This window comes from Coturnix japonica, chromosome Z (assembly GCF_001577835.2).
Source record: "Coturnix japonica isolate 7356 chromosome Z, Coturnix japonica 2.1, whole genome shotgun sequence".
Taxonomy (NCBI): domain Eukaryota; kingdom Metazoa; phylum Chordata; class Aves; order Galliformes; family Phasianidae; genus Coturnix; species Coturnix japonica.
This window is the reverse complement of record NC_029547.1, coordinates 50,117,300-50,143,017: the sequence shown is the minus strand read 5'-3', so window position 1 is coordinate 50,143,017 and position 25,718 is coordinate 50,117,300. Positions and strand designations below refer to the sequence as shown.

Sequence of the window (25,718 nt, the reverse complement as noted above, 5' to 3'; positions counted from 1 at the left end):
TTTGAAGTGTCTATGCAAAGATACTTTATTAACTCTTTATTCAAAGTTTTCAAACATTAGGTAAATGCGAAAGGAATTGAAACTTTCCACATTGACAAAAGTACAGTTTTCCATAGAAACACAGACTAGATTCCTAGAGGACTTGGTTTTATTCCTAAAAACTGTCAACAAGAAAAGCAATCAATATCAAAACAGACTCTTACAAAAAAGCCACATAAGCAAATTTAAGCTGTTACACTATCTTAACAATACAACTATCACATTTAATATGAATCCCCTTTTCAGAATAAGAAACCTAAGCAAACAAAGTAGCAATAGAAAGATGTTTCTTTTACTGCATCCTTCATGAACTGAGTGCTTACATGATCTTATGGTTTATCCCCTTTTTTTTTCTTTTTTTTTGAAGTTATTTTCTATAAGAAAGTTGTTTCTTTGATTGCGCTGTAATAGGAAAATGTCTTCAGTACAAAAGAGTTCACAGTATTGAAAATGCCTTTCCCTTCCCAAACAGCACCTAAATATGAAGAAGACAACAGCAGATGGCTGGAGTGGTGTTTTCTGAGAAAAATCAATCCCCAGAATGCAGAAACTTCAAGTTTCTATTTAAAAAAAGACTAGCATATAAAACTAGGGGTAGGGAATGTCATTTTCAGACAGTACACAGAGCTCAGAATCACCAATTCATGTGCTAACAGCAAGTTACAGATACAGTTTCTTATAGAAAACTTCATTTTCAATGTCAGGAAATTAAGGCCATTAGACTTTCAGATTAAGAACTCACAGAAGGAACTACAAAAATACATTGTGCTTCTGAGAAGGCTATTCTGTGGACAATGATAACCATTATTTGAAGAACCTGGATGACTGGAAAGTTCACATGACTACACAACTTCTGTCAGATTTCCTTGCGCTCCCCTGTTACGAACAGAAAAGTCCCAATTAGAAAAAAAAAAATCCAAGAGATTCAGAAAAAAAGACCAGTATAATTATATATTATTAATATAACATATGCATATTATCAATATATACAGTTACTAGCCTGGTGTATGGTTTAAGTGGACTGTAATACAATGTCTTGGCCCTATAAAGTAAAGGAAAGCTAGATATCCTTTTATGTGAGGTAATGGAAGATGGGCATCACTGTAAGAGACTGAGAGGCAAGTGGGTTAACGTACCAAATACTTGGTAGAAGAGTAAAAGGAGATCACCTCAGTAATGAGATGAGGAGCAGTTGGAGGAGGGAGCCTTGCAAGGCAGGTATTCCTCCAGACTGATTTCCTTATCTTGTGAAGATTACAGAGACCTGCTGAACTGCAACAAGCAGACTTAGTGGAGAAGAAAGATGTGGCAAACTACACCTGTACTCACTTCAGCAGAGGCAGAAAGATAGCCACTGAAGCTCCTTCAGCCCATTTCTAGAATATACTAAAATCTTGAACTGTGCTTGTTCAGAGGTATACCCATACCTCAATCACAACATTAGAGGAGGCCTGGCAACCATCTGAGACCCCAGCCTCATTTCTGAAACATTCTGTTCACATCTCCTTAAGGGCCACAAGCACATAAAAGGCAAAGGACTACCCTTTCAGGTGTGCACATCCTCCATGGCAGGAACAATCCTGACACTGCTGGATCCAAGAGCAATGACTCTCTCTTTGTATCCTTTTTACCTCTCTTTTTTGCCCCCCTTCTTTTCAAGTTATATTAGAACATGATGTAAGTCAAACCATCATTCATTGCTTGAACAAACTTGTTAAATGTTTGTTGTCATTTCACCTTACTGTGCCCAAGGAAATCTCACACTTCCATATTTACCCGGGGTAGCCTGAAGTCATGACAACCAGAAATAACACAAAGGTCATACTAGACTTTATACCTAAAAGCATCACTGAGATTACACAGCTGATTAATACAATAGTGAGTATAAACCTCAAAAGTTTTTGTTTAAAAAAATAATCTACTCTAACATTTTTCTATCTAAAAAGCTAAGAAGCTGAAGAGCACACCCCAGAAACCACAGCTGCCATGGGAAGCACTTCAGTACTGAATAACTGTAGTAAAAGCTCTCACCTATATTCAGTGCCACTAAGATACAACTCAATTACAGGCCATAAATATGCCAGGCAAAAAACATCACTTCTCAAGCAGCCAGCTCTCTTCATATTTTCCTGCAGATTTACATACACAGCTCTAGTTACCATTCTATGTTCACATTCCTGACTGACATTAATACACATACTAACTGAAAAATAAGTTTAAGCTGAAGGAGCAAAAATTCTGTAAGATGCATGACCAACAGGCCAAGGGAGGTGATCCTGCCCCTCTGTGCTGGTGAGGCTTCACCTGAATTACTACATCCAGGTGTGGAGTCTTCAGTACAAGAGAGGCATGAGTCCTTTGGAGCACATTTAGAGGAGGGCCACAAATATGATCCAAGGGATGGAACACCTCTCCTAAGAAGACAGGTTGGAAGAGCTGGGGCTGTTCAGCCTGGAGATGAGAATGCTGTGGGGAGACCTGAGAGCAGCTTTCAGTATCTATAGGGGAGCTACAGGAAAGGACAGACTCTGTCCTTTCAGGCTCTGTGGTGGCAGAAAAACAGAAATGGTTTCAAGCTTAAGAGGATAGATTTAGGACAAATATAAGGAAAAAGTCTTTTACAGTGAGGTGGTGAGGCACTGGAATAGGTTGTCTAGGAATCTGATTGATGTCCTATCCCTGCAGACTTTTAAGGTGAGGTTGAATCAGGCACTGGGCAACCTGAACTAGCTGTGGTGCCCCTGTTTATTGCAGGAGAGCTGGACAAGCTGGCCCTTAGAGGTCCCTTCCAACTCTAAGGAATCTATGATCATGGCCTTACAGGAACTTATTTGTCTACTACTGTTACTGTCTTTTTAGAAAAGCTATTTGGTTAAAGCAGTAACAATAACACAAACTCAAAATGCAAAGTACTCAGTACACCGTATCTGAGCATTCTCCTCTGTTTCAGAACATGTTACACTGTCGCTGCAAGTTCACACTTCTGCCTTCAGAGCTGCATTTTTTCATAATGCCTGACATTTTCTCTCAGGGGAAATGAAATATTTAACTTCCCTAAGCAAGTGACTACAATTTTGTGAAGTGACTGAAGGCAAAAGCAAGCCATAGATCTCCCTCAGTCCAACTGTATCAGAAAGTTTAAGAAAAAAACCCAGATCTATGTTTCAAAATTTCTTCAAATAGTCCACCACCATAGGGTTATATGAAGAATTCTTCCTACTAATTTTAATAAGTCTAAGGGCAGTTATTAAATCAGTAACTGCATTAAAACATAGAACAAAAACAAAAGAACACCCACACAGCTACAACATTTGTACATAAAAAAAATCTCTGCTTTTAAGTCTGCCTCATTTTCAGCCTAAGCACATTTAAGACAGTAGTCTCGACAAGTCTTAACAAGATACCTGTTGGTGGACAACATCTTCAAGAATTTCTTCTTCACCTTCCTCCTCCTCCTCCTCTTCCCCTTCACTTACAGTTGTTTTAAAGACAGTGCTTCTCTGAGCAACTTCCTGCAAAAGAGTTACATTTTTAATAATTGACTCTACAGAAGAGCTGATGCTTATCTACTTGTATTTTGAGAAAGGGGAATGCCACCACAGACAGCTAAATGTACAGTTTGTCTCTGCAATTCAGCACATGGAATGAATATAAACAGCATTCATAGCACTCTCATAAAAATTACAAAACTTCCCAAAAATACACAAGGTTCTTTCCCATAACTATTACAAGAAATTTGTATTTTAGTATATCACTTTAATTGCTTCATGTCCCAGTCATTGATCTACTTAAAACTAACACTTATTATGGTAACTCAATAATACAGTTTTCATGGGAACAAAATAATTAAAAAAAAAAACAGCACGAAAAAGCTTACTAATATTCACCTCCAAAATGTATTTTAAAGCACTCCCCATCAGGGCAATGTAAGAACAAGGAAGTATATAGCAAACAAGTATATAAAATTCGTAAGCTTTCTCAACACTGCACCCCTAAACTGCAAGTTCAAGAGAAGTACATAGTACACTTGGTTAAAAGCAGCAGGAAAAAATTTTCCTACAGTCTCATGTGCACTGACATGCAAAGAACTGACAGTGATTCTACCATTATCTTTCAAGGCGAGAAGCTGGATTGTCAAATGCAAGTTTGACACATCTGAGTTACTTTACCTCCCCCTGAGAATTTTTCAGTACAACTTTCACATCTTCACCAGTGCCCCAGGAATTCTGATTCTTCCAGATGAGGTCAGTGGGAGGGCTAGCAGTTACTCCAGCATTTGCAGCCCAAATCTGTTAGAAGTCACAAATGAATGTTACCTGCTAGTCTTACATAATACATCTCCATTTTAGGTGACACCAGTGAATCTCTTCCAGTTAACCAAAAATAAAGTCTTACTCCAGCTACTTCCAAAGATTTTTTTTTTAAATTGAAAAATCCTGTTTTTTTTTTATCATGAACAGACACTTTTGAATATGTAAATACAACTACTAAGTCAAAATTATTGCTCTACATAAAGTAAGTTTTTAAGAAATATGGCTCTGCTCACTAAAAAATTACTCTTCCCAACAGATGATACAACGAACGCTAAATATAAATGATTTTTCTGAACATCAGTATGGGAGGGACAAAACCAAAACATTAATGACATACATGAATTGACCTAAAGCCTGTTTGAACTGAACAGCTGAAGCTTGACAACTTACTGTAACAGTCTGTCCTGCCTTTAGCACGTATCTTGAGGTATATCTGTAACTAGCAGAAGTGTCTCCTATTTTTCTGATCATCTCCCAACCTCCCATAGGTTGATCCTAATAAAAAGGAGAAAAAGTTTGTCAGCAGTTATTATGTTACATGTAAGGTATTTAACACATATGGATTTGTGCATATAAAATTTTCAATTTCCCTTTAGCACATAAATAACTACAGTTTTAGTCAAGCTGATCTTTTCTTATTCCAGGTTAAATTTCAATAGATTCCCCTCTTCCATTCGGAAAATACCTTTATTTAAAGTAGTGTTTCTTAGTTTACATCAGGTTTTCTTTTTTTATATACCATAGTCCAGATAAATGCACAAGTATAAAATCTTACAACACTCTGTCCAGCACTCCCAATCACTCCCACATACCATTTACAACATTGCACTACAGACTGTTGCTCAAAACTACATGTCTGACTAAGTGCAATAACTATGAATCATCTGTGGCTACTTAAAACTGATGGTTCAGCCACATAAAAACAGACATGCAGCTAGAGGTCACTTTTAATAGAAGGGAATCCCATATGGTACAGCACAGACAGAAGTTAATAAAAAGAATGGTTAGGAAAAAATGGGAGGTCCTAACATACTAGGGGAAAGTGATCTTTACAATCACTTAAACATAACACAGGATTTTTTTCTCCTTAAACAGAAGTTAGAAGTCATACCTTGGGAGACACAATTTAATGCAACAGATTATATTCTTCAAACAAAAGTAATAATCAAAACATTTTTTTAAGTGAAATGCCTTTAAATATGGTCCCACTTCCCCACTGATGCAAACTGCAGCATATCCAGAAAAATAATCTGGGGAGGTTTTGGCATGAGCATGTATTGCTCTTCCAAAAACTGCAGATGCAACCAAGGAAAAAGGAAAACTATCACTTAAAGAAGACATATGCAAATATTAGAGAGTGTCTCTAATTAGTCAGTTAGACCTTCACAGACATTTAGAACTTCATTCTGCATTGATGCTATTTCTTTTGGGCCTTCTTCATGTATAGAAACTTCTGAAGATAATAGTGCAAACAGACTTTAGGCTATCAATGATAATTATAGCTGTAAGGCCAGATCATGTGGCAAAGCAGAACTCTAAAGAGTTACACAACACTCTTGACACTTTGAAAGCCATTAAAAACAATCAGGAAGTCATTACCAACCCAGAATACAGTTGGAAGGAACATTCTGTGGAAGACTAATTTCTTATGGCCCTCCTTTATACAGCCTGATTTAACTCCAGAGTCAACATTAAGCATGAGATACGGTGCTGAGAAAGCCTTCTACCTCATCAGCCCACTGTAAAGACATCATATGAGCACTTTCAAACCTGTTCAGAGGTATTCTTCAAGCGGATAAATTTTCCATCAACATCTATCTCCTCAATAGAGATATTTCCAGTGGCAGAAGCTGAATGGGAGATGCTGACACTACTACTGGCTTCAGATTCTTCCACATCAATTCTCTTCCTCTTTCCTCTGGTGGTACGTACACTGCGGCTTGATGAAGCTCGTGAAACTGTCACTCGAGAAGATGGGCCTGGAGAAAGTCTGAGCCTAAAGTGAAGAAAGAATCAGAATCACAGAACTGTAGGGGTTGGAAGGGACTTCCTGAAATCACCAAGTCCAATCCCCTGCAAAGCATGCCCCTTATAGCAGGCTGCACAGGTAGGCATCCAGACAGGTCATGAAATCTCCAGAAAAGGAGAAAAGGCTTCCCTGGGCAGCCTGTTCTCTGTCCTCTGTCAGAAAGCAAAAAGAAAACAAGTTATTCTACCTTCATTCAAAAGCTTTCTTTGTATCTTCTCCTGTTACCATAAGATTGGTAACAGGAGATTACCCATGGAGATCACTGATGCTTGGCTGAACATGAGCCGACAGTGTGCCCAGGTGGCCAAGAAGGCCAACAGCATCCTGACCTGTATAAGAAATAGTGTGGCCAGCAGGAGCAGAGAGGTGATCATCCCTCTGTACTCAGCTCTGGTGAGGCCACATCTTGAGTACTGTGTTCAGTTTTGGGCTCCTCACTACAAGAAAGACATTGAGGCCCTGGAACACGTCCAGAGAAAGGCAACAAAACTTGTGAGGGATCTGGAGCACAAGCCTTATGAGGAGCGGCTCAGGGAGCTGGGATTGTTTAGCCTGGAGAAGAGGAGGCTCAGGGGAGACCTCATCACACTCTACGACTTCCAAAAGGGAGGTTGTGATGAGGACGGGCTTGGCCTCTTCTCCCAGGCAACAAACAGGACTTGAGGAAATGGCCACAAGTTGCATCAGATGGCGTTTAGACTGGACATAAGAAGGAACTTTTTGTCTCAGAGAGTGGTCAGGCACTGGAATAGCCTGCCCAGGGTGGTGGTGGAGTCGCCATCCCTGGCAGTGCTAAAGAAGCATCTGGATAGGGAGCTAGGAGATATGGTTTAGAGGATTTCTGTAGGTATGGTAAAGGGAGGATGGCTGGACTAGATGATCTTATAGGTCCTTTCCAACCTTGTGATTCTATGATTACATAGCTAAGGTAGAGGAACATTGTAAACAAAGAACATTACATCAAAATTGAAGCTGTAATTACTTTAAAGAATTAAAGAATTAAAATATTGTCAACCACTGATTAATGGTTGAGGATGTGAAGTACAGAGGACTACTATATTGACATCATAAAGTCATCTGCATACATGTACTGCATTCCTGGGTAGCTGCAGTAAGTACGAAGAAGCCCACAAACAACAACTACGCAACACTCTTACAAGGACTTAAGTTTTGGTAGGAAATTTATGCCAATCGCAAACTCACCATTGGTTTTTCACTCCCAAAAAAGAATCAGCTCAGATGAGCGGAGTACCAGTAAAACAAAACACCAAAAATACACAATTTCATATAACAATTGTGACTTTGTGACTTGCCAAGTCAAAGTTCTCAGTGCTGCTGAACTCTGTGGTCAGGTGTAGAAAATGGAGCTACCTGATGAATTATTTTATCACAATAGCTGTGACAGTATTTAATTAATCCATGCTTAAAGCAACTTGGATAACAAATAACTTAGGGCTAACTCTTGAGAGGGGAGTAATATCTGTATCCTTTTAGAACAGCCAGTCAGATGCTCAAGAAGACTTAGGAGTAAATGTGTATCAGATACAAGGATGCAAAGAACAGCATTTTGTTAACAGCAGTAAAGGGCTTAATGAATACACACTCAGTAAGAACTGCCTTCGAACAGAGTTAGACAAGCAAGCACACAGTCACCATGTTCTTTCATACCTCTCCTCTTCACTCTCCAGCAATTTCCGGTATGCACTGATTTCCATATCAAGTGTCAGTTTAACATCCAGAAGTTGTTCGTAGTCACTGAATTGCTGCTGCATTTGATTTCTCATCTCTGCCACTTCTCTCTCATTCTCAGCCAGCATTTTGCGACAGTCTTCCCGCTCCTTGGACAAGGCCTCCTCAAGCTCATGCACTCTATCTTGCCATGCTCTAGACTAGAAAACATTGAAAAACAGTGGTCTAAAGGATAGCTCACTCTAATCTCAAAGTACTGCACTATTCAGGTAATATGAAGTTCAAAACACCAGGTTAAGCACCCTCTTTCTCCAAATTCAAACCCACCCACAGTCATCATCCTGATCTCCATGTTTTCTTTGACACCTTAAATCCCAACAAAATTTGCAATATACTTTGGAAGACAAACATTTTCATACTTCAGAAAACTGAATTAAGTGTTACCACAGCTGAATTATATCAGCCAAGAAGAATGGAACTAAAGAGTCAGCATGCTTAAAGATAACACTTGGTGGGACACAAAGAAAATGAGCTCGGAGAAATCCAAAGGCTGTGGTACATAACTGTTTTTCAGCTCTCAGATGTATGTTCCTTGCCTAAGTTTACCACTGCCAATTCCAAACTCTAGAAGAAGTTTATCTAAAGGAATAGTGAATGCCTGCCTGCCTTCTGGAATTTTCAAGGTCTGCTGAAATTACATCGGTAGCTGGTCCACAGGGAAAGCTAATTTGCAAAGCATTGGCACAGGCTGCCTTAGTGATGTGGTCAGTGCCCCATCCCTGGACTTCCAAAGTGAGGCTGGATCAGGCCTTAGGCAACCTGGTCTAGCTGTGGCATCCCTGTTCATGGCAGCAGAGTTGGACTGGATGTGGCTCTCAGAGGTCCCCTTCCAACTCTAAGCATTCTACAATTCCGTGATCTTAATATTGTATACATAGAAGAGACCAGTCAAAGAATAACTAAATGACACCTTTAAGGTCTACTTTCCCTGAGTGCATTTTCTCAGCCTGATGTTCTCTGAAATAGTTTAATTGAAGGACATCAAAACCAATGCTCTAGAACCACATTGTCTGGTCAAATCACCAAATCTTCTGTGAAGACACACTACTCAGAAAGTCATCATAGCCCAGCAAGAGCAAAACAGCCTAAAGAGCTGATGCAGAAGACCAGTGTAACCAGATTCTGCTCTCAGGATTCAGATAGGATTTAGTGTTAAGCAGATGATTACAGAATTTGCTGAAATTCACGGCACATATATCTGCAAATTTAGATTTTTTTCTAAACCTAGCTGCCACTCTAAGTTAGCAATATGACGTTGATATTTAACTAAAGTTAGAAGGAAAAATAACACACTGACTGAGCCATAAGAACAATGACAACCACAATGTAAAGGCAGAAATAAGAGCTAACTAACCACAAGCCTTAACCCAATTCTTGTGCAGCCCCATGCACACTGATTACACAAGCGGACCTATTTTAGAATTTTACTACGTAACAGGAAAATTGGGAAGACTCATACCAAAGTTGTTTTGAAAATGTATGAATACTCTTTACCTGAAGTACACCTAATTTTGAAATTCCACAAGTCTACTGTACAGTAGTATTACAATTCAAAATGCACAACTAATCAGAGGAAGGATCAAAACTAAAAATTACTAATTATTTGTATATTGGAACAAAATACAAAGTCTTTGTTGTATCTAACTGCTAAGTAAGGTTATATAATGAGCTTCAGTAACAAGTATTAATATCTGTCTAGCTTTTCACTCCATATTTTCCAGCACACAGGACTATTCTGATCAAGTAAACTAGCACTGAATATGTAACTTGTCATAGGTTGTGTCACACTTTCATAAGTATGATCTGTATACTGTGACCTGACACCACATCCATTTAGTTTCAGCTCTACAAACCTCTAGTAACTTGATGCATTTCTACTTCTAATTTCATCCCGATCCTGGCACGACCATTCAATTTCATCATTTTTAAATAGCTCTATATGATAGCTGTATCAAATGTGGAAGAAGATACCAAGCAAACTGCTTGTTTCAGCTCTGGCTTGGAATCCTGCCTTGCTGAATACCACACTAAAGCATTCAGATACTGAAGAAAAGAACTAAACTGTTTAGAAAGACAAGAATATTCAGCTTGTACAACAGCCCAGAGAAAGGGATCAGAGTGTTCTGGCTGATGGCAAGTTGAACATGAGCCAGCAGTGTGCCCTGGCAGCCCAAAGGGCCAGCCATACCCTGGGGTGCATCAGGCCCAGTGCTGACACCAGGAAAAGGGAAGGACTTCCCCTTCTGCTCTGTATGGCCTCACCTCCAGCACTGCATGCAGATTTAGGCACCACAATACAAGAAGAACATGAAGCAATCAGGGGTGTCGAAAAGAGGGCAACAGAGATAGAGAAGGGTCTGGAAGGCAAGGTGTGTGAGGATTAGCTGTGGTCAATTGGTTTGTCTGGTTCAAAGCTCCCTCCATGTCTGGGGGGGCCTCTTGGCAGCCTACATCTTTCAAATCCTCTGTAGCACAAAAGTTCAACTTTGCCAAAAAAGACATTATGAAAGTAAGTTCATACAGAGCAACAAAACAGAAAACAAATTTAAAACACAAAGATGAACATACTTAAAAAGTAAGGGAAAGAGTGAAGTCTTCTACATTAAGAAAATCAACAATTAAGACTGAATAGACATAAAAAAACTTGTTACCTCTTTCTGAATATCAGCAATATGGGAAGACAGTGCTTCGATTCGCATACGACTTTCATGAAGTTCTTCTTTTACTTTGTTGGCTGTACAACTGTGCATCTCAGATGACTGTCTAATATTTTCAAGCTGAAATAGATCAGACATCAACTTAAAAGTACCCTTAACTAAAAGAAAAAACCCATCTTCAAGCAAAACCATATACAACACTAAGATGCAAAAGTTCCTCTCTCTAGCTCTAATACATAATAAAACATCTCTCACTTCAGGTGTTAAATGTGGTCATTCAATTAACATGTTGGACTGCTCTCACTAATAACCACAACCCTCCAAATATTTATTCTAGGATTAACTCAACTCATTAGAAGTTTCCCTTGAAGACATTACTAAAGCTGGAATACTAAGTTCAGTTTTGACTCAAAAAAACAAACAACAGTATGTATTTAAATGCTGTTTGAGTATGTTTGAAGAGACACTAAACTGAAATTACCAATTTTCTACAAAAGCAAGTAAACAACTGATGCTGATTATCAGACAACATGAGCACATTAGTTACATGCCTTAAGATTACATGTACCAGTGCCATGTGTCACAGCTTCTTCATTTTAATTTATTACATTGAGTTCAAGTAATTTTGTCTTTAAACTGATTAAAACATCCAAAAGGAACTCTCAATTAGAAAGATTTTTCAGATTGTAGGAAGATTTTTACTAGATCTTATTTCCTTACATTTTTTTCTCTAGTTTTTCCAAGTCAGACTGAAGCCCTGAAGATAAGCAACTACACAGTTCTCCAGCTTTGCTTTTAAAAATACTGAATGCAGTTCTGAAAAACACTAACTGCAATAAGAAACCACAGGAACCAGGTTGAGTTGAGACATCAGCATCCTTCCTTATAAAAATGCTGAACAACAGCAGAGGAAGGAAATGATGAAGTACAACTGACTTCAGTTTGAGTAGGATTTCACCCTTCTATGGATGCAGAAATGACTGGGTGTGGTCAAGGTCTCCACACAAGAACTTGGACATAGAGTCTAAGAACTTGGGGTGCTGTCTTCTCAGCAAGCCACACTACAGATTAAGCTTTACACAAGATATGAAACACAATGCTTATTATTGAGATTGTTCTATAACACTTATAAACACAACTTTCCTTGAATTTAAAGTAATCTCAGTACAAATCTTCTTCCACATTCACACAGTGCTTTCTGTACTTCTTTTGTGCTGTTTAAGTTTTAACTGTCTCCAAAAATGAGAACTAAAAATGCAGATTTACCTTCAAAAACATCTTGATTTTATACCAAATGCCAAAATGAAATCCTCTGAAATCTAATTGTTAGGATATCCCTCCGTTACACAAAGCAAAACAAAGTAAATCAGACAACTGTATGAAAGAACATTCTCACTTTGCTACTGTAAGTCTGTTCAAGCTCCTCTTTGTACAGTTTCACTTGTGCATCATGCTGCTCTCTTATTTCCTTTAGTGCTTGGGCCAGTTTATACTCATATTCTATTTGACGTCCAGAATCAACTTCAACTAAGCGAGTTTCATGTTTTCTTTTCGTCTCCTTGATTTCCTAAGAAAAAAATAAATTAAAAAAAATAATAAAATCACCATTCAATAAACAAGGAAAAGTAAGTTTTAGAATCTGACTACCCAATGAGTAGGTAATAATAGAAGTTTCAGGAAGTCTTGCGAGTATTTATTGAAGAAGTTGAGGGCTTCACACTAGGTATGAAGGGGAAAGGGATTAAAGCTAGACTCGCTAGTGATGAGCCCGGGAGAATGATATCAGGGTTTGGAGTGAAGCCAACAGCTCAGCTGAAGTACAGCTACACCAATGCATACAGCACAGGCAACAAACAGGAAAAGCTAGAAGCAATGTATGTATGCATTGTATGGCAAGCAAACTATGATTTAGTTGCCATTACAGAAACATGGTGAGATCACTCACATAAATGGACGATTATGAACTCTTTGGAAGTGACAGGCAAACAAGGCGGGGATGGTGGTGTGGGTCTCAGTATTTAAGAGTGTTTTGATGCTGTAAAGCTTGGGGCTGGGAATGCTAAGATCAAGACCCTATGGGTGGGCATCAAATGAAAGGCCAGGAAGGCTCACATCTTAGTGGGGGCCTGTTACCTAACATCCTAACCAGGATGAAGAGACAGACAAGGCATTCTACAAGCAACTGCCAGAAGTCACACAATCACCAGCCCTTGTTCTAGCAGGGGACTTCAACTTCCCTGATATACGCAGGAAATGCAACACAGCCCAGAGGAAGTAATCTAGAATGGAATGCATGGAAGATAATAGCCTGATACTGCTGGAGCCTGCCAAAGGTGCTGTGCTAGACCTGCTGTTCACAAACCAAGGAGGACTGGTGGGAGATGCGTTGACTGGGAGTTGTCTTGTGCAGAATGGCCATGAAATCACAAGATTTCTTTGTTCTTGGTGAAGTCAGGAGCAGAGGGTCAGCAAAACTGCTATCCTGGTCTTCTGGAGGGCAGATTTTGAGCTGCTTGGGACATTGGTAGAGAGGATCCCTTGGGAGTCAGTCCCGAAGGATAAAGGTGTCCAGGAAGGCTGGACATTCCTCAAGAAGTCTTAAAGGCACAGCAGTAGGCTATTCCCCTGTGCCACAAGACAAGCAAGCAGAAAAAACAATCAGCATAGCTTAACGGGGAACTTCTACTGAGATTCTGGGAGAAAAAAAGTTTACCTCCTGTAGAAGAAGGGACAGGCAACTCAGGGAAAATACAAAGAAGCTGCTAGGATACACAGTAAGAATATTAGAAAGGCAGAAGCCCAGTATGGGTTCAACCTTGCCACTCTAGCAGGCAACAACAACAAAAAATTATTTTACAAATATATTATCAGTAACAGGAAGATGAAGGACAACCTCTGTCCTCCACTGAATGTGGCAGGGAACACAACAAGTAAGGGTAAGGAAAAAGATGACTTTCTCAATGCCTTCTTTACATTTGTTCTCAACACTCAGACCAGTTATCCTTGGGGCACTCAGCCTCCTGGCTTGGAAGCCTGGGATGTGGAGTAGAAAAATGCCCCAGCAATTCAGGTGAGAACGATTAGAGACCTACTGCTCTATCTGGACTGTCTAAGTCCACAGGCCCAGATGGGATCCACTTAAGGGTGCTGAGAGAGCTGGCAGAGGTGGTTGCCAAGCTGGTTCCATAAACTATTAGGGTTCCTGGTCAAGTCCCAGAGGACTGGAGGCTGTTGATGTAGTCTGCCTAGACTTCAGCAAAGCCTCTGACACCAGTTCCCCACAGTATTCTCTTGGAGAAGCTGGCAATCCCATGGCTTGGACTGACACACTTTTTCTGGGTTATAAACCGGCTGAAGGGTCAGGTCCAGATGGTGGTGGTGACTGGAGTTAAAACCAGTTGCCATCCAGTCAACAGTGGTGTTCCCCAGGTGACAGTACTGGAGTCTGTCCTGTTTAATACCTTTAATGATTATTTGGACAAGGGAATTGAGTGCACTCACAGTAAGTTTGCAGATGCCACTAAGGAGCGGGGAAGTATTCATCTACCTGAGGGTAGGAAGGCCCTACAGAGGGATCTAGACAGGCTGGATCACCAGGCTGAGGCCAAAGGGATGAATTTCAACAAGACCAAGAACTGGGTCCTGAACTTCAATCACAACCCCAGACAACTCCTCAGTCCTGGGGCAGAGTTACCTGCAAGGCTGTGCAGAGGAAAAGGATCTGTGGGGTGTTGGTCAGTACTCATCTAAACACAAGCCAGCAGTATGCCCAGGTGGCCAAGAAGGCCAACAACATCCTGGCTCATATCAGTAGTGTAGCCAGCAGTACTAGGGAGATGATCACCCCCCTGTTCTTAACACTGATGAGGCCACAGCTTGGGTACCACATTCAGTGCCTGGCCTCTCACTACAAGATAAAGGCCATGGAGTGTATCCAGAAAAGGACAATGAAGCCAGTGCTGAAGGACGTCCTATGAGTAACAGCTGAGGAAATCAAGATTGTTTAGTCTGGAGAAGAGGAGGCTCATGGGAGACCTTATCACTCTATGACCTGAAAGGAGGTTGAGGCAAGGTGACATGACACACAAAGCTATTTCATCATTTATGAGAGTTCTGATTTCTTATTTGCCTGTAATAAAAAGATGAAAACCTACCAGATACAAGTAAATTCTACTCAGAATGGGAGTTCATAAAGTTATTATTTCAGAATGACCCTTCACTTATCTTCTGTCCTTCAAGAATACAAAAAAAAAAAAATTTACCTCCTCATACATATTCTTACGGAATTCCAAATCCTCAATGAGGCTCTGACAACGATTTTCAAGATCCACCTTCTGTAAAGTTTCATCTGCAAGCTCTTTCTTGGCTGCAGCTAAAGAAACCTTGAGCTTTAGGAAAAAACACAGAAGTTGAGCACAACAATTATGCATCAAAACTCACATAACACAAATACCTCATCTGCCCACAGGTACATTAACTAGATATTAAGATTGAGGTTGACAACCTAATTTGGTATCTAAAAGCAATGATTTTTTGTCTCCTTTGTGATTGCTTGCACAAGTGAATTATAGATTATACATACAGATAAAATTCTTGTTAATGATAGTTATTAAATGTTCTAACAAGCCTTCATTTTTTCTACTTGGTAGAGAACAACTTCTTGGTTCCAGATTTCTCCTAGACTCATTTAAGGTATTTTTTTGTTGGTTTTGGTTTTCTTTTTGCTTAAAATCACAGTTAAGGTACTTCAGAGGGCCAACAAAACTGTAAGTTTTTTTGTTTTATTTTATACTTGCTATCAGATGTCCTGAAGACAGAGTGCCACAGACAGAACTAAAAGAAATGCACAGAGAATCACAAACTTAAACATAGGAAACACTTTTAAGTTCCAGCCATTCCAACTCAACTACTTTCAGGAAGTATCTTCAGGAAAAATCAAATGCGCTCAGTACATCTGTCATTACCCACTATGAAAGACAACTACAGCCATTCTCCAGCCATCTCTCATTGCGTCACCAATTTTTAATTTTTTTTTTTTTTTAATTTATTTTACTAAATAATTATTCCAAGACTCCCTAAGGAATCTTCCTTGCTGCAATTTAAATCTATCAGTTTTTGGTTGATTTTGACTGACACGAACAACTGACTGTAGCAGTCCTTTAAGTGAAGGCTACAACTCTGCTCTCTGCAGTCAGTCCAAGGTCCATTGTACTTTCCAGATTCTTTCTGGAAAAGCAGTACTGATCAGTTACTCATCATCTATATTAATGACCACAGTCACTCCCTAGAAATAGTTCTCCAATTTTTAAGTCTATTTTGAACGCTTGATCTGTTCATCCACAGAAGTATGATCCTTTATATTTCACATAGCCTGACATTTTAATAGCGCTCTACTATTATGCTACTAATTATAATTATGCTACTAATACACTGAACCATACTGAACATATACTTATTCAATACTTTCTTGAACTCTGACAGCAAAATTTAAGTCCTAGATTTACATTTACGTTTTGGCTACAAAGCAGCATTTTACCACAATGACATGCAGTTCCATAGTCAAGTATTTCTTCTTCTCACCTGTGCAATTTGATCCCTTAAATCCTCAAGCTCTTCTTCCTGACTTCTCTTATCACCAAGAGCTGTGGCCAGTGCAGCTTCTTTAGCATTCAGCGCTGCTTCAAACTCTCGAAGCTTGACTTGAGCTGCATTAAGATCAGAATCCTTTTTTGCATAGCTGGAATAAAACAGGGAAAGCAAGAGGAAGTATAGAAATGGCCCAAAGAAGGGTGCTGACCAGAAGAACAAATTGCAATCTAAACACTTATTTAAATTACTTTAGTTTAAACAAACTACTTAGTTCTGTTCTCTTATACTACACAGCAATAGCTTTGTACTTCACTTGAACTGTAGAAACCTTATTATATGGGAAACTGAATGTCAAGGGATTTTATAAGTGATGTATAAATGGAAAGTGGAAACTGTTTTATAAAAGTTGTGTTTTGTTTTCTCCTTCACAAGCCACTCTAAAATGTCCTATCCTCAGAGTTCCAATAGGTAGAAATAACACCCTTTTCATACAGTGGAAACAATCTCTGCAGCTCATTTTACTTGCGCAGGAACTTGTGCAGATCTACAGTCCAGCCTGCAAACAGCCCTCTTTCAACTAACAGACTAGCTTCTTAATGAAAATTAAAGTTCACTATGTGTAAGCCAACACTCCATGAACAGTAGCTGTAGTATAGCAAGTTATTTTGCAGCACCCTTCTAATTACACGTAATGGCTAAATTCCACAGGTCAGAGCAAAGATACCCAAATATTTTTAACATAATAGCCTGCCATCAACAAAACTGCACTGGTGATAAGGTACAAGTGCCTTATTTTTAAAAAGTGGCCAATGTTGTTTTCAAGTTATTGTTCAAGCTAGCTTTCAGGTCTATATAGGTGTGCAAATGGATTTATTCTCTAAGGTATATGCAAACAAGGCAATCAAATGAGAAAAATAAAATAATTCTAAAAGTTGGATTATTTCCTCTCCAGGATATCCATATTTCTCAGGTGAAGGAAGCAGCACACAGGAATTCTAAATATTTATAGTCAGCCATCACTCATCCTAGAGGAACAAATAGATTAGGACAACAGCTAGCAGACTTCAGTTTCCACATTTTCTTGGAAGAAAAAACAAAAACAAAGATGCTTAATAACTAGATCCTAAGGGCTAGAGCATGAATTCAGCCCGTACTTCTCAAACTGAAGTACTGCACTTACAAGCATCAACAGCAAAGCTTCTCAGTAAAATGAGACAAGCATCAAATCATCATACAATTTTGAAGAGGAGAAGCTTAAATTTAAGTGGCTTTTCCAAGATAACATGCAATGCAATTAATATCAATTTCCAAGAGAAAAGGGTATGCACAAGACTTATCAAGAAGTTGTATGAATTATTTTGGAGACAATTTAAGCCACACAACCACCAGATGGCAGGCTTTATGTAACAGTCTTAGCCTTAAGCCACCTCCTCTGAATGACAGAACACATACTGATGCAGTACACAGCATAACAAGCACTGGCTATTCTGAAATCAAACCTGTTTTCAAGCATTTATTAACATTTCTGCTGCTCAGTGCTATCCACTTGCTCAATTAGGTTTCACATATGACTGCTTAGACCCAACAGTTGGGTTCACCTACCAACCGCAGAAAATAATTTAGGTTTAGGCCACATGGATTCCCTACTTCCAAGCTCCCTTTGTTACTCACCAGAGGCCCACAGCTCTGTCCCTTCCACTCCTACTCAGGCCTGCTAGAAATTCACTGTACAAGAAAACCCATATGGCACTGGAGGTAAAAAAAAATAAAAATAAACCAACAAAAAACCAAAACAGGAGAAGTATCATCCCACGATGGTATGAATACAGCGGAAACCTCTGCATTATCTACTAAGACTGATGAGGGCCTATATCAAGCCTTCACTGCCTGACCATCACTGGTTAATACTTTGCTCACAACATGCAGAAACTGCTTCACACAGACTCTCACAAAGCTGAAATCAAGCCTGTCAAGTTGGATCCTAAAGCTACAAGTCTGGCCCTCAAAGTGGGTCACCTATACAGCAGTGCAATCCCACCTGTATTAACCCAGACTCTAAGACAAGAAGATTCTCACTGTGACCAAGGTCACAGAAGGGAAGGACAGAATTGAAGTGCTATTAGTTAATACTGTCATGAGTTGCTTCATAATCAAAGAGCTCATCTAAATATATTCTCAGGAAGAGAACAAATAAGAGCTAAACACTTCAAATGCTGAAAGCCAGACTAAATCTCATCACTCCATTGGTGTCTTCCCAGCCCTAAAGGAATACACAGAAGAAGGGCAACAAGATCAGAAAAACCTCTAAACATCACACATATACCTCACACACCTTTTTCCACCACAAAAAGCTGAAGCTGCATTTCAAAGCAACAATAAGAAAGCCCAACCCCCAAGTACGTTCTCACTGCCATGTTCAGCAATTACCTAGAACTGTACTCCAAGTAGTTTCACTCCTGAAAGCAATAAAAGCAAATAATTAATTTCTAGCTTGCCTCTTCAAAGAAGAAACTTGCTTTTCTCTTCGGACTTTGAAGTGAATGTATCTTTTCATCTAAGGAATTACAATTTATTTCAAAATAAGCCAGAACCAAGATCTGACCAAAGCCAAGCCAGTTCCTCTTTATTTTCTTAGGATTTCAGGGAGAACTGGTGTTTCAGAAACGTAACCCACATCATTTAACTCAGACACACACTGCAGGGAGACTCTCAACTGGTATTACCTGTCTGCTCTCACTAATAGAAGCTGTAGCCAGTAATGCTTTAGATAAGGCCTTGCACAAACTGCCATTCACAAAGTAATGCCCCCTATTTATTTCCTTGAAACCTACAACACATAAAAAGATCACAATATCACTATTTGATAGAATCAGTGTAAACACTTTTAACATAGCAACCACTATTAGCTAGTCATAAACAGAAGCCTGCATTGCCACGCTTATAACAATCCACAGCAGCAGAGGTGACCCACTGGTGCGGTTGCTACTGCTGAAAGGCACCACCCACCTCACTGTGCTCACAGACACTGGCCTCCAAAAACATTCAGCCAGAGTCAATGAGGGTGACATTTTTTCTCCACAAAGGAATGTAATGCCTCACCTTTGCTTTATTCACACTTCCATGTCAGACACCATTGTGTCAAACTGCCCCTCTGTTTCCACTGGTCATATATAATAGGATATTGGTGGGAAGGTCCAACCTCTACTGCCATACCACCAACATCAGCTTCCATTGTAGGCCACAGTGCCACTCTGAGGAGTGCTGGTAACTCAGTCAGCTGCAGACATATGCCCTGTTCACATTCACTCAAAGTTCTCAGACCCACAGCATTGTAACCAAGACACAGCATTTTAGATAGCTCAGTTTGCTCACCATTCCCATCGCACACTTTGTAAAACAGAATGAACAAACACAATTCTAAGGTACCATGGTTGTGTCTGGTTACCTGTGGCAGCCCATTTAAAACTAACAGAAAGCTCCTGAAATGTCACTGGTGCTACCACTGCTCCAGTGCATTATCTACAGAATTTAAGAGTGCATTTCAGAGAAACAGACGTGCCACTGAGTCTCAGGGAAAGAGGAAGGATCCCTTTTCATGTTCTTGCAACCACCCTTCCTCTTTCGTAAACTCTGAAGTTCATGAAACATCCTAAACTTTCCTGCAATTTCCTTGAATTTCTTACTAAGCTAGCTGAAAAGCTACCTAAGAAACAAAAATATTTTCATACCAGTTTATATTCCCCAGCATCCAATAAACCACACATCTAAAGCAGAAAAAAGTCAGAATCACCAAGGTTGGAAAAGACCCACGGGATCACCCAGTCCAACCATCAACCAATCACCAATAGTTCTCACTAGACCATGCCCCTTAACACAACGTATAAATGTTCCTTGAACACCTCCAGGGTTGGTAACTCCACCACCTCCTTGGGCAGCCCATTCCAGTGCTTAAGCAGAAGCAGTGAGACCATCACTTTCAAGGAGCAGCTAGACCTCAAGCTGAGCCTGGACACAACTCCAAGTTCCAAGTGCAAGATGCCAGCCACCTAGGGAAAACGCCTTTCTTGTCTCCCAACATGCACCCACTCATTCCTGACAGTATTTGGACAGCCACAGAGTTAAGAGCTGCCAGCAGTAATCTCAAAAAACATTCATTTATCAGCCAATTCTTGAAACAACTATGCAAGCGTAATTAATTATAAAGTAGCTCAAAGCTACATCTATGTAAAGTTACATGGTACCATACATTGTGCCAGCACTGCGCTCAAGTTGAGGGGTGTGTGTGTGTGGAGAAACAAATCTAGTCACTGAATGCTAGTTAAACAAGACATCAAGCAATGCTTTCCTATGTTTCTTCCCTTAAGGCAGAGAATATAATGAAGTTGTATTTCACAAGAATACAATTCATAAAAACAGAAAAGGTATCTGTCTGGAAGCACTGATGATTATTATGTATTCGTATCAGCATGACAATAAACAACACCGGTTAAGCTCACCACTTATATAGATTAATATATGTAACTTGGTTCTAACTTCTTATTTCATCAACTTTATACAGTTGGAAATGGTGAATCTTTGAAATTATGGCTAAACATATCACCACCCCCATCACTCAGCCCTCTTTCTGAAGAGCTCAGTTGACCATATGAATTCAAGAATGATAACCATCAGTTTTAGAACAGCCTTTGCGTTATGTACATCAAACCACTGCTCAAAATTAATTATTTTTACAGGTTTTAAAAAGAAGAGTACAAGTATAAGCACTTATGGTTCAGGGAAGTCTGATGTGTTTCCATATCTGTCTCATTATTAGATAACTGAAGATGCAGACACCTGTGATCAGTTGATTGTGTCCATTACAGTGGTGGTATCATGGCTGCAGTGACTCCTTTGCCTCATTTACTTAAACACATCATAATCTTGACCAAACAAATCTTAAAATGGCAGTAAAGAGTTCACAGAAATTCAAAATGAGGAGAGCACAGCTCCAAAATGCCACCACATTGAATTTTACATAAAAACACCACATTATAAACAGCCTGTTTATTCAGTGGAAGCAGTAGCACTCACAAAATTTCTGCAGAACATACTGAATGAGTTTGTTTAATAAGATCCCATGGAAAATTAAAAAAACCCAAAGAAAAACCAACACAAAACAATATCAGGTGTCAAAACTCCAAAAAGAGATGAAGAATAAGCTGCATAGAGTTGTCTAAACCAGGGTGGGAACATACATACAGCAGGCACGTGATAAAATAACATTCTCATAACTTGACTATATTTGGCAGCAGTACATCTCACACTTCATAACTAGCTGGAATTTGTCACTACAGTTTAACCCCCAAATTTATTGCTTCAAGTTACACATAGTAGACACATCAAGTAGACACATCACTGTAGGATGATCCTACCCAGCATGGATGACATGCTCTTAAATCATTCTTACATATCCCTTGTTTAAACTACAGTGCAACAAGTTAATTACTCCCCTCCTTACTTCCTTGGGATGCCATCTGTAGGGTAGACATGAGAAAAGTGACAGGGTTCAGATTAAAGCTTAACTGTTCCCTAACTCCCAGCCTTTACTTTGCTTCTCAACATCACCCACAATAACAGGAATCATAGAATGACTTGGCTTGGAAGGCACCACAAGAACAAAGTTCCTATGCCCCTGCCACAGGCAGTGCTGCCAGCTGCTAGTTCAAGAACTAGACCAGGCTCCCAGGGCCACACCCATCCTGGACTTGAATACCTTCAGAGATGGGGCATCCACAGCTTCTCCAGGTAGCCTGTGCCAGCACCTCACCATCCTTTCAAGTTTCCCCTTGACATCTGATCTAAATCCTCGCTCCTTTAGTTTAAAACCATTCCACTCTTGTCCTGAAATACACTTCGAAAAGTGTTAGATTAGCTGCCCAAGACTGTACCCCTAGCTCATTACAGCACAGCATATGCGCAGCACGGGAAACCCTGGAACAGCTGTTAGAACTTGGCTGGCACTAACGCCATAGGGTTCTTCTGAACAGCTGCTCAGGGAACCAGCCGCACACTTGCAGACCAATTCAAGCTAGAAGACAATAACAGGTGTAAGCCTAGCCATTACCAATATTAGGCTACTACTACTTAATCTCACCTCAGAAATCCACTTCTGAGTAAGGATGGAGAAGGCAGACCAACTGAAAACAAAGCAGAAGAACTAGAAAATTAAGCTCTTTCATATGAAAACCACACAGAACTAGATTTCTGCCAAAATTACCTCCTTATAAATTAATGCACCCTACAACAGCTGGTAATCAATGACCATTATATCCTCTATTAGTGCCTTTGATAAACGACAGTTTCTTTCAGTTACCTTTATCACACCATCTCTTTCTACAGGAGAGCATACTTCAGTCTGGACAACCACCAGTGAATCTCTAGAGAAGTTTCCTAAATCAACTATTTTAATAGTTGTTATTATGCTCTGGGTAGCTGTTTTAGTTTCCAGGGAAGATGGCAGAAGGCATTACTTTCAGAGCAGCCCATATATTTTTATAGTGTAGGAAAACCACTACAGAAAGTGGAAAGTAACCTGTAGCTTTATTATTGTGCACTGATTCGGCAGTCAATAAACAGATTCTTGGAATTAAAAAAAAAAAAAAAAAAGAATGAAGCACACCAGAAGAACATTTCACTGACTAAAGAAAGCAAAGTTGTGAGTACAACTGAGTCTCCTCAAAAAAATCAAATAGCAGAGGATGGCTAGCTGGACTGTGCCTCCTATAGCCAGCGTCAGACAATTGAACAGCCAGTCACCTGCACTGCTTCTGCATGAGGTGAATCCCACTCTAGGATACAGACAAGAATTTGCAAAGCCAAAATGCTTGTTTGTTTGTTTCTTTACTGTAGACTGTGTCTTCACCCCAAGCCCATGTGTAACTGGCCATCAGCTTCTGAGAAGTGCCTGTCATTCCCATGAAGTCACAAAAGGGGTGGCAATCCCTGCCTGGTTTTCCAAGTCACTTGGATGCCCCTCTGTAGCTACACCCCACTTCCCCTTTTCATCTCTTTTTTGATGGAAGTGTACCAGTGATCACCAAAGGGTAACCAAAAGGACCATCCAACAATCAGAACCACACATTATGCAAAAGCAAAGAGCCCAGAAGGCACTGAGCTACCTGCAGACATGTGGAAACAGCTGTGTGTTGGCTTACACAAGTGTCTTTTTCATTAGGAAACGCAGAAATGAGACTGGATTTAAGAGAAAATCAAAATTAACAAATCACACAAGATTTCTTTTTTCCACAAGCTTTTTACAACAGTGTACAGCATGGTAAGCGACTGAATCAAGTCAGATTTTTCAAGAACCAACACTTAGTGGAAGAAATCAGCTCTTTCTGCAGGTCTTCAGGCTGTGTCGCAAAACCTGCAATTCTGAGATTATCACAGAATTGCTATAGCTGGAAAAGACCTCCAAGATCACAGAATGCAACTGTCAGCCCATCCCCACCACACCCACACCCCTCAGTGGGAGAGCTGCACTATGGACAGTGATTCCACCACCTCCCTGAGCAGCCCGTGCCTCACCGCAATTTTCTCCTACTCCTGGTGATAGAGCTGGCCTTAAACCGAACACCCATTAAAACTTACAGAAATTCAGGGCTTTAACCAAGCCCTTCTTATCAAACACTCGTGCCTTTTCGTTAACACCCTACGGAAAGCAGCTTTAGGCAGAGGAACGCCCACAGAGACGCTCAGCACCACCGCGCCACAACCGAAGCCGTTCGGGGGAGAGGGGGCGGCACAGCAGCCCCCCGCCCTCCCGCTGGGGCCCGTTCAGGGCTGTGCGTACGGCCGCGGGCTCCGCACGGGGTGGTGCTGCGGCCGCCGTGAGGCGGAGCCTCCAGCGCTCATTCATTCCGTGCCCAGCGGCCGCCGGTACACAACAGTAGGGCGGCGGGGGGGGGGGGGGGGGGGGGGGGGTAAAGGAGGGGGGCTCTGCACTTTGCCCGCGCCCTCCTCCCTGTGCAGGGAAGGCGAATCCAGCGTCCTCTAGCCCGCTCACCTGTTAAGGACCTGCTCGTGCTCGGCGCGCAACTTGCCCAGCTCGATCTGCAGCTTGGCCCGCTCCCGTGCTGTGTCGTCCAGCGTCTTACGGGCGTCGGCCAGCTCCGTCTCGAAAAGCTCCTTCAAGCCGCTGATCTCGCGGCCGCACACCTGCTCCCGCTCGGAGACGCGGCGCTGCAGCGCGCTGTTCTCCGTCTCCAAGCTGCGCACCTTGTCGATGTAGACGGCCAGCCGGTCGTTCAGCTGCCGCAGCTCCTCCTTCTCCTGCAGCCTCGAGATGCGTGTGGGGCTCAGTGCCGCGCTGCCTGCGGAGCCCCGGGGCTGCGGCAACAGCGGTGCGGCGGCCGCCGCCATGGAGCGTGAAGCGTCGGGCTGAGGCTGCGAGAGGCCTGAGTAGGAGGAGGCAGAAAACGGGTGGCCGGGTGCAGAAGGCAAGACGCCCCTCGTGTACAGCCGGGATAAACGCTACCCCGCTCCCTCGGCAGCCCCCTGCAATATGGCCGGCACCGCGTCTCTGCTCCCACCCCATCCCGTTCCATCGTGTCACGTGGCGAGCTCTCAGCCAATAACACGCTGAGGACGGCCGCGCGCCTCGGGCTTTGTAGGCGGAGGGGCGATTCGAATCCCGCCGCCGCCGACATAGAGATGAGCCCGCGCGGCAGCGAGGCCCCGCCCTGCCCGTGTGGGGGGGGGTCGGTACGGCCTGCGTCTCGTCCTCCTTTGTTGTGGCGGGGGAAGCGGAGTCTCTGAGCTGCTCTGCCCTCTGTCTGTTTGCTTTTCCCGATAGCGTGGGAGCTGCAATTTGGAAACAGCACTTAAGACAACACCTAGTTTGAGCTGCCTCCTCGCCTTGTAGTACTCAGAGTGTGTAGATTCAGCTCAGTCCAAGTGTCAGCGTTAGAATTTGCGAGTCCTGTATCTGGAGTTTGTTTGACTGTCAGAGGTTTGTTATGAGGAGGATGTCATGTCCATAATCACCAGTTTACCCTCAGGTTTACGCTCATAATTACCAGTTTGTCCTCAGGAAAAGGCTGCGTCTTTCACACTACAGTGTAAAAGATCAAACAACTAGGTTCCTTGCTGTAGATTTGATCTGGAAATCTGGTTAGTGGCTCAAAAATGAGCAGCGCCTGTTTGTAAAGGGATAAGCAGGCTGTATCGTGGTCACTTTGCGCGTTGTCCTCTGGGCATCATCTGCAGAATACTAGAAAATAAAAACTGGAAAGAGAAACACAGCTCAAATAATTGGTTCAACGCCCTGCATGTTCTCATGTAAATCACAGAAGAAAGAGCCTG

At 41.2% G+C, this 25,718-nt stretch overlaps 1 protein-coding gene across 1 annotated transcript; it reads right to left on the bottom strand.

The window, feature by feature from the left end:
- On the bottom strand, positions 1–24,949 carry LMNB1 (lamin B1). Its single transcript, XM_015849648.2, has 11 exons — positions 24,421–24,949; positions 16,368–16,524; positions 15,050–15,175; positions 12,184–12,354; positions 10,782–10,907; positions 8,050–8,270; positions 6,123–6,348; positions 4,743–4,847; positions 4,209–4,328; positions 3,444–3,551; positions 1–915 (listed from the first exon to the last, which is right to left on the bottom strand). The coding sequence occupies exons 1-11, from the start codon at positions 24,774–24,776 to the stop codon at positions 874–876; spliced, it is 1,758 nt and encodes a 585-aa protein (XP_015705134.1). The 5' UTR covers positions 24,777–24,949; the 3' UTR covers positions 1–873.
- Between the last annotated feature and the right edge of the window lie 769 nt (positions 24,950–25,718).

What these genes read in the sequence shown, in the direction of transcription:
- LMNB1 (XM_015849648.2), bottom strand. Translation starts at nt 24,776, where the DNA reads ATGGCGGCGGCCGCCGCACCGCTGTTGCCGCAGCCCCGGGGCTCCGCA. An exon ending in TGAAAAATTCTCAGGGGGAG is followed by an intron (nt 3,552 to 4,208) that starts GTAAAGTAACTC and finishes ACTCTTTTGCAG; the next exon opens with GAAGTTGCTCAGAGAAGCAC. An exon ending in AAGATGTTGTCCACCAACAG is followed by an intron (nt 916 to 3,443) that starts GTATCTTGTTAA and finishes TGTTCGTAACAG; the next exon opens with GGGAGCGCAAGGAAATCTGA.